This window comes from Toxorhynchites rutilus, chromosome 1 (genome assembly GCF_029784135.1).
Source record: "Toxorhynchites rutilus septentrionalis strain SRP chromosome 1, ASM2978413v1, whole genome shotgun sequence".
NCBI lineage: Eukaryota > Metazoa > Arthropoda > Insecta > Diptera > Culicidae > Toxorhynchites > Toxorhynchites rutilus.
The window spans coordinates 182,655,726-182,665,513 of record NC_073744.1 but is presented as its reverse complement, the minus strand read 5'-3'; the positions used below and the strand labels follow the sequence as shown (position 1 = coordinate 182,665,513).

Sequence of the window (9,788 nt, the reverse complement as noted above, 5' to 3'; positions counted from 1 at the left end):
CATACATTAACAGAGTAGTTTTTAATTTTTTTAAATCCTGTGTTCATCCTGGTTGTCATTTGGACATCAATGTATCGTATGGCCGTATTAGAGGTGTGCGTAGATACGATTACGAATGGTTTATTCGAATTTTTGAAAATTGCCTTTGCCGGACAACGGAAAAAAATAAAATTTTATGTTTATCAACAATTACTTTCGTTTCCACTTATTTCCAGCATATTCTGCATTTTTCTGTTTATCAGTATTTGTCTGAAAGGAAACTGCTTGCTATGAGAGTCAGTAAAAATTCGTGATTTTGTTTTCTTCCGTTTTCGAGTGGTGGTTTTCCGCGGTGAAGTTTTTGGAAAAGGTTCAACATTTTCCGGGGACAAAGTTGCCAAAGTAAAATCTATCTGTGCTGTAGACGCAATGTTTTGCAGCATTGTTGTATTACCCGATGAGTCAGTTGCTACCTCCGCTCCAGTAGGTGAAATCATTTGAGCATTCAAAATCCTTGTCCGAAAAAACCTTTCTTGAGAATGGAGAGCAACCTATCATTTTGAATCCAGCTAGGATATTACTCAGATTGAAAGAGGCATTATAAGCCGATGCAACTATACCTGAAAGGTCGAAATAGTTTTTCCAGGATGGTTGAGTAGCCAATCGTTCTGGGAAACTAAGAGCTTTGGCTTGAAAGGGCCCATAACTGAAGCATCCAGCGGTTGTAAGTGATTTGTGATATCGGCAATATTTAATTGTTTCCAAAGTGCAATAACTTTTTGATTGTTTTTGATTTTTTGAAATTGATTCGTGTTCCAAATGTTCCAGAACATTGAGAAACAGTTTTTTTATGCAACCGTTAGTTGGGAAATTAGCAAAGACAATGGACCCAGTTGGATCACCTGTGAGCTAGAATCAATGAAAACGTTCTATTCGAAACTAGTTCGATAGCTCTTTCCATCTCATCTTCGTTGATGCTGGTTCTATCGGTTGTCTTTTTCTAGCTTTAAATCATCATTGGGTCTGAGAAACAGGCTAAATTGATGTTTGTTAGTAAACAACAATCAGACACAAATTTTATGCGGTATCAAACAGTGTCCGAATGTGCCCCACCATCATCCGAAGACAAATCATAATTTTATCTAACAAATAGACCTTTATTTCCCCGTTGTATGCACGTTTTTTTCATTTCATATTATTTTTTTTTTTCTGTATTATAGTGACTTTCAACGCTTCTGGCTGGTTCGTCACTTTTACCTTCCATTTTGGAAGAATGTCGGGAGTGAGAATTGAACTCGTGATCTTGAGCGTGAGAAGTATGGATGTTACCTCCACGCCAGATCGGCTCCACCATTTCATATTAGTTACTAACTGATGTGACGTACTCAAATTTCTAAATCGTTCACAAAGGAATTTGGGTAAATACTTACAACTTCAAGCTCAAAAAATTCGAAACGTGTATGAAAAAGGGCACTGTGTTGTTTTCGTAAGTAATAAACGACCAGGAGATGTCAAACCATATGACAGTTGTTGGTGGAAGGGCTGTGAACTTACTTATATTTTCAATTTGGTTGAAAATTGTACCACTTAATTTTTACAAGCGTTGTCCGAAACTGCCCCCCTTTCCCCTACTCTGGGTATTTAAAATAACGAAATAGAGTAAAAGTGAATGCAATTGAATCAATTAGATATGGTTCCATTGGTACCAAAAATTAGTTACTTTACCCTACTGGTCAGCATAATCACACAGTTTTCGTCACTACTTAAGCTTACCGATAGATGTCGGGCATGTTAAAAGTTTGGATAGTACGAAATGTCCTCTCGTCATTCGCCAATTATTGATATATAGAAATATTTCACGTCAATACGACTATGTTGGATTTTCCTTTACACTTTCTGTACGCTGAACCTTTTAGCAGTTTAAATAGGTATTGGTTCTGTGTTCATTCAACTGTTATAAAGTTAAAAATATAAGTGGATCAAGTGAATAAAAGTTTGTTAAAATATTCCAAAAAGCACACTTTAAATAATGTACCTTTCCTATTTTCAACGACCATTCCGAGGGAAATGCCTTTAATGGAGAAGGAGTGCGGTCGGTGAAATCAATGTTTTGTAGGAGGAAGGGTTTCCTCTCCGCGATGTAGCGCGTAGAATTGAAAGGATTAGAGATGCCATGATCAAGCGCCTCGCTGTTGAGTCCAAGCTTTCGCAAGCAAAAATAAAAGCTGAAATGAGCACTCCAGTAATCAGTTCGTTCATGCCGTTCGTACAGGAAATCCGTATTCGTACCGTGACTATTCTCACGACATGATAAAGCACGGCTGAATTTCGCCGAGAAAAATTCCAATTCTGAGATGAAGAGTAGTCTGGGGTGGTTTTCAGTGCTGACAAAAAAAGGTTCAATCTGGATGATCCTGACGGTTTTGGATGGTTGGAAAGATAAACGGAAGAAAAAAGTTGCAAGGGTGTGCCTGGAGACACGAACGAGAGCTTGGCGTAGGATTGTGATAATTAGGCATGATTGCTGTTGAATGAGGGGCTGTCCACATTCCACGTGGACAGAAAAAGTACGATTTTAGATAATATGATATGAGCCCCATCAGTACCGAACTTTTCGAGCGCACACAAACGCACAGAACAATTTTTCATACATAAATTATTTTTTATTAATGAAAAATAATTTCAAGGAAGGAAAAGATAAAGTAGGAAGCACTGATATCTATAGATCTACATTTAACAAAGGGTTGAGGTGTAAAGGGTCGAAGAGTTTTTAAGTGATTTCGGAACGCTGTACCGTTTTGACTTATATTCCGAACAGACTCAAATTCCGAACACTTCATTTTGAAACTAAATTTACTGAACATCAATGTTATAAACAATTGAATAACGAAAACCCCGATATTCTTTAGGGTAAACCTTTCTGTGTAACAACATTCATAGGTATCAAATTATCATTGATCTGCAATAAATTCAGTTTTTACAATGAAGTGATTGGAATTTGGATCAAAATTCAGAATTTCAGAATTTGAGACAAAATGGTAGCTTCAATTTGGTTGATAAAAACAATATCATGAATTTTTGGAAAATTAGTAAAAACCCATAAAAACACAAAATTTTAAGTTTCTTCGTTACTCCTAAAAGATATTTGGTTCCATTAATTTGAATATTTTACAACTGCATTCATTTTTCACGCAATTCTGTATGAAAAACTATACAGAAGTTATTATCCTAAGACTAACTGTTGCGACCCAGTCGTGACCACAAGTGTTTCGGAACTCTTTTTAGCAAACTCGTTTTTACGTTGGAGAGTGCTTCAAGTTAGAATTTTATTTGACTGTTATTATAATATTATGTTTTATCGTACGTAAACTTACATTTATAGTCCTTTTTATGTATTTCGCTATCTGTGTCGAACTGTTGTGCAACGTTTAATAACAATATCTGTGTCAATGTAAATACATGTTATTTTTATGTTTGTGTAATTTAATGATGTGTGTACCTTCAGTTAGTTAAATTCGTTAATTTAGATTATGTTTCAATTGTAGATTATCGTTAATTCTCTGTTAAGCTTCCACGTTTGTACTACCTATCAATCCTTCTATTGTTTTGTGATTGTTTACTTTTCTATTTGTCCCTATTGATCTATTTCTATTGATTGTGTGAATGTGACAATTGTCAACTGCCCTTCGGAAGTTTCCTTTTCGGCAACTGAACGGTTGACAGAGTGATCAGAATAATCGGTTTCCCCAACACTAACTATTCTCGATATAAAACAACATGTATTTAAGGTTATATCTCATGAAAAACCATTTACGCATACCATGAAATCTCAATCTCAATCCCTTGGAATCGTTTAATTTTTGTAGTTTTGGGTTATGGGCGTCTAAGTTTACATGAGATATTTTTAGAATATAGATATAGAACAGTTCAATGATATGAGAAAAAAAAATATGAACGTTTGACTGGGCTGCACTCGCAGACGGCTCAATTCGTTTATTGATAAGTACGGAGAGTTTTGAAATTCATAAAAATGTAACAGATTTTATTTAATTTTGAATGTATAGGTGATCTTCCTTTCCACGTGGATTAAGTCTGTACCCCCGCCCCCTTCTCCGTGGTCAAGCATGGACATTTTCTTACCCCCTACCCCCCCCCCCCTAAAGTTGTCCACATGGTATGTGGACAGCCCTAAGGTGCTCCTCTAATACTCCAAATGGTACCTCAAAAAAGCGCTGTGTAATATGAACTTAATATCCTGCAAACGAGTTGTCCGGAACATTGTAGGTAATGGGTCGTAAACGACCAACTTACGAGGTCATTCAATAAGGATCCACTGTACACTACAACTACCTCATTAGGAAACTTCCTGATAATAGCCGTGAATCAGTATATGACGATCCACGATCAGCAATTTCATTTCACAAGCCAACCGATCATTGTAATAAACTCGTTTCCGCCAAACTCACAGTAAATTAACCTACCTTATGGCCGTTGTTGAGTTGAGTTAGTAGTTAGTGTATTTAATAAGCAACGGGTGAGTGACGATTGAATTTCGCCCGAAATCAATTGCTGTTCAACCCTGTGATTGCATTTCGAAATAGGCTATACGTCGATCTCGCTTAGTTACATCAACAAGAAATTCACCAATACAACAGCATAACACAGCTGATGAGCTTTCGTTCGCCACCACAGATTTTAAATTAGTTAGTCGTAAAATAGTTGTCCCCAATAAATGTAGTGTCCGTTGAAATAAAGTGTCTTTTCGTAAAATTGTGTTTCTTGTGAATTATCGGAAACAATTCCGAATACCGTCCATCAGCCGTCAATTTCGGCTTGGCTTGTACCGGTTCGCAACGTTTCAACCACATCCGCTTCATGAATAGATCAATCTTGTTGTGATTCAGCAGTGATTCAGCACCAGATGAAAATTAGGTCCAAGCGATTGTTTCGCTTTTACTCGTGTTGTTTCACACATCGAGTTGTTTTTGTTTGTATCCAGCTTTATTCAAGTGGGTCCAAAGGGTTTTTTGAACAACGTTCAGCTGCAGCTGCAGCTCTTTTCTCTGATTTTCTCAATATTTTTGACGGCGAGTCTATCTGTGCGAGGTGCATCTTCAACATCAAATATACCTGAACGGACTCTACGATACCAAAATTAGATTGCAGTATCGGGACCATAAACACCATTACCAAACTTCTTCCGCCCGTTCCGCATTTTCGCTGTGAAAACTATTAAATATGCAGCCTTCCGTTTTTAACACCCTGTAACTTACCCTCACCTGTAACTGGACAAACCAGAAAACAACATTAGGAATTTTCAATGTGAAATGTTATCCTCCCAGTGAGTATAAATTTGAATTTTTTTTTCGATACGAGATATCGATCACAGTTGAGAAACATTGGTCTGTAACATTGGAAAATGCCATTAAAAAGATGGTCTTGAGTCTTGGGTCTTGGGATCAGTAAGCGAAGACTCCCCATTGCCGATGTTGTGCGAACATCGATGGCATAAAGACGAAACCAAGGCTCCAGAGAAACCATTATCCACGTGTTATCCATTTTCAGATTTTATTGTAGCATTCGACGAAACCTTAAATAATAATGTCATGACAATATCAATCATTTAGTTTTGTCTTTTAAATACAACCAAGAGATTTCATTCTGGTAAACTGATTCTGTGCTGAGCCCATAACATACTAAAATCTACTGATATGTAGAGGATTGTAGTAATGGTATACACCTTCGGAAACAATAGGGGAAATATATAAAAGTTAAAAATCGTACTCGTTATCTCTTGCTTTCGGCTCGTTATACATCGATGACCTTAACGCTAAATACTAGTATACACAAATAGGACACCAATTTCACTCAGATGGACGTGGCCGCAATGGCCGGCCCATAATCCGTTACCGAGCCCAGCCTCAGCGATTCGTAGTACCGTGACCGTTCGGCGTCCTCCTGGCCGAGCTGGCCGAACTGTTGCCCCTCGTGATGGTAACCCTGGTTAACTGGGTGCTGGTAGTACTGTTGGTGAGCCATGCCGTGGCCATCTTTGGCACTCCTTGCCATCGGGGCATCGTTGCAGAACGATTGCAGCTTGGAGAGATATTGATCGAAATGGGGCTCCCCGTTGTTGGGCGTTGACGTTGGTGCTGAGTTGCTGTTTCCGTTCAGATTCCTGCAAATCTCGTTGTTGTTGTTGTTGTTGTTGTTGTTATTATTGTTGTGGTTGGTGTTTTGAGTGGGCAACTTTTCGCCCACCATATTGCTGTCGGTTTCTCTTCTCGCGATTGCGTTGGCTGGTGGATCCCTCGGCTCGTTGCCGGAGACGCTGCCAGCTGGTTCCGAGGAAGGTGGTTTCAGTAGCGAGATCACGTTGCTTCGTAAGCCTTCATAGTAGCCGTCATGAGTTGGAGCAGTTTCAGCTTTCTGTACGAAATAAAATTATAATGATTTAGGTTCGCTAAGAATGTGCCAAACTGCATTCGGAACCGGGAAATCACGCACATGCCGATCTTAATTGCTTATTGGAAATAATTTTGGAGTAAATGCAAACACATTCATCACTTGAAAGTTTGAACCATCAAAATCGTTCGAATAGAACACATTCTGCGGCGAAGTTAGAAGTGCAGTTGACTTGTTTGTTGCAACGATTTCGGTGGCACCAAAAGTTATGCTTCCCCTGGTTTTTTTTTCGGGCCGGCATTCGTATGGGGCGTGTGATGAATGGCCTAATTGCATGACGAACGTCTGTTTTGCTGCCTGACGACTCAATAAACAAACCAAAAACGGGTCAACGCTACCGCAGTCAACTCGAATGTAAACACCACATCAAGGCGCAGCCTTTCACCTTGTTCGATTGTAGTCCCTCCCAAGGAATCTAATTTGCGTTAATCTAATTTAAAAGTTTGAGGTTTGGACGTTTGCGACCAAGCTCTCGAATCTAAACAAACTCACAGCTGGAGAAGCAGTTGACATTATTATAATCGTTTTATGGATGCAATTCCTCCCACTCACAGCCCATCGCCAGAAACGGGGTGCTGTTACAAATTTCCGCCTGTGTTTATTGATAGTAATCTCGCAATGTAAGCGATAGTTCCGCTGCGGGGTGACGTAATGCCGAAAAAAACACAAGGGGAGAAGAAAAAAAGGGTCACTTTTTTTTTGCCTCAGCCATTCGTCCCAAGCAACGCGCCGAAGTAAAAAATCTTCCCCTTCCCCGGAAAAGGGGGAAAACTCTAGACTGCGGCGGAACCTGCTCACACAGACAATTTACGAGCGATCATATCTCGATGAGTTTTGTTATTTTATTCCGTTTTTATGACTTTATTGAATTTGATTTGCCGTCACGACCGGCGCTTAGCTCCATTTCTTTCTCGGTATGTTGTGATTGGGTGCTTTTGGGTCAACCAAAACAAGATTAGCAACGATTATCGTTTTTCGTTTTTTGCTGTGGTTTTAGCTTTCCCGGCTCCGAACGTGGGCAACCGCAAACAGAACACAAACAAACGAGGTCAAATAAGCTGGTGAGATGGGCGAAGAAGCTTCTTGGGTCCGTGCGTGGATCCCGTCTCGTCAACCAACCTGAGCTTACGTACCCGATCGGCGTGACCTAGCTGCGTCTCGATGGCGTTGATGTCGGTCTTGAGTCGCAGCATCTGCGACTCGACACGTGCGTTCTCCCGCTGCAGTTCGGTAATTTCGGCCTCCAGGGAAAGCAGGTCCTCACCGGTGCCATCCGCCGCTTGAGGGTGCTGCTGCTGCTGTTGATGCGGTGGTTGGCTACTATTACTTGAACCGGAGGGATTGCTTGGGAATGCGTAGCTATTGCTGGAATGATCCGACTGGTGGGTATCCATATGGGATCCGTTGGACGCATCGCTGTCTCGGATGTCATTCGAGGAAACCAAATCGTTGATCCCTAGAAAACAAACATTTAAGCTTCCTTATCAATCTTAAAATTTCACAATTTATATACCATTGTAATTTTTCATCAACTTATCGGACTCCTCGTCAGAATATTTCATTTTCTTAGAAACCGTGGAAGCTAAACACAAAAGAAACACTCCCATGATTTAACAATACTCAGACCCGATTTATTATGATACCTTCGCAGTCGGGAGTCGAGCATTCAGAAGCACTGCTGAATTTCAGTGCACCAAGAGTATCACCTCCACCGGAATCGATGATCCTCATGCGGGTCTTGCTTGCGATTGGACAGCCGGATGCGCTGCAAGGGTAGTTAGGAAATCATAAATGGTGTACTTAGAATCAGTTGAAACGATCCAAATGGGACTCACCTACGGTGGGAGAGAAATTTGCCGGTAGAGTGACCAGAACCATCACATCCCGGAATCGGGCACCTGAATTATGGAATTAAATTAGGGCTTGGTTTTGAATAAAATATGAAATTGTACATGAGATCGATAAAAACAATCATTTAAGGAACATAATTTTAAAGGTTGAACATGAAAACATTTGGACCCGAAACAAAACGGGCAAAAAATCGTGGTAGAGGGGAATTATGCGTGTCATTTTCTTATTTATCAATGTAAAATTATGAAATCGGATTTTTAAGGGGGTATTCCACTGTAGAACACAAATTTCGGACGTTTTTTCGATCTCCGTAAAAATTGAACAAAGAGTATTTTTACATTCCATCATATCATTATTTGTTCATTTATCTTTTAACAATAAAACAAAAATTGAACGGAGAAAAAATATTCATAACTAGAATAGTTACAAGCTGATGAAGTGAGGGGTTTCAAAAAAAAGTTGTACCATGGCGTACACGTTTCCAGCCCTTCTGATTATCCGAAACAAAAAAATCGAACAGATTCTAAATCAAATCAGTAAAGATGCCACTATCGCATGAACCTCGGACAAGTCAAAAACATCTTTTGTGACAAAATGGTGGCCGTTTGAAAAACAAAATGCGGTTTAAAACGCTTTTCCTTGCGTTTCCCGATTTTTTAAAAATTTTAAAATTTCAAAATTATCATTTTTTAGAGGTTCATGCGATAAAGAAATGCATACAAATTGTATCGATTGTAGAAATATGACATGTATCGGTTCAGTAGAACTTGAGATATCGTGTACGCAAGTTTGAAAAAAAACGCCAGTTTAAAAAAAAACAAGTTTCGAGAAAAACGCGTTTGAAGTTCGTTGATATGGCCGTACCAGGTTAGATACCGCATCACAAAAATGGTTCTAACTCGGTAAACAATGGGTAAATTTTCCTTCAAACGGCCGTCAAATTGTCAAAAAACTGTTTTTTTTTTTACTTATCCAAGGTTCATGTGATAGAGGCATCTTTACTGATTCAGAATCTGTTCGATTTTTTTATGTTTCACATAATCAGAAGAGCTAGAATCGTGTACGCCATGGCACACCTTTTTTTAAACCCCCTCACTTCATCAACTTGTAACTTTTCTAACCATGTATATTTTTCTTCCGTCCAATTTTTGTTTTATTGTTAAAAGATAGATAAACAAATGATATAATGAATAGTAAAACTATAATCCCACCTTACATAGACCATTGTCTTCTGCCCATAGTGATTTGGTCGTGAAACCAACATCTTTGACGCTTAGGATTCTCGAAAAAGCGTTTGAGTGTCATCTATTTTTCAATTGCTGAACAGCTCAAGACACTGAGATTATTCACGAACATGTTCACTGTATGCTTCGATAAGCATTCGATACAAATCTGCAACAGTTTTCTTTAGATAATACCGTTTTGTCTCAAATTCCGAACACTCAAACTTCGGTGGGCATTGAACAGTGTCTCAGTACTCAAAATGGTACTTT

At 39.1% G+C, this 9,788-nt stretch overlaps 1 protein-coding gene across 1 annotated transcript in view; it reads right to left on the bottom strand.

Moving 5' to 3' along the window:
• Positions 1-5,542: 5,542 nt before the first annotated feature.
• LOC129767913 (uncharacterized) overlaps positions 5,543-9,788 on the bottom strand; it is a 51,937-nt gene continuing 47,691 nt past the window's right edge. Inside the window, exons 10-14 of the mRNA XM_055769195.1 lie at positions 8,280-8,342; positions 8,088-8,209; positions 7,958-8,026; positions 7,578-7,900; positions 5,543-6,408 (exon numbers count right to left, since the gene is read on the bottom strand). Coding sequence (XP_055625170.1) covers positions 5,848-6,408; positions 7,578-7,900; positions 7,958-8,026; positions 8,088-8,209; positions 8,280-8,342 — 1,138 coding nt within the window. The 3' untranslated portion in view covers positions 5,543-5,847. The remainder of the gene's footprint in view (positions 6,409-7,577; positions 7,901-7,957; positions 8,027-8,087; positions 8,210-8,279; positions 8,343-9,788) is intronic.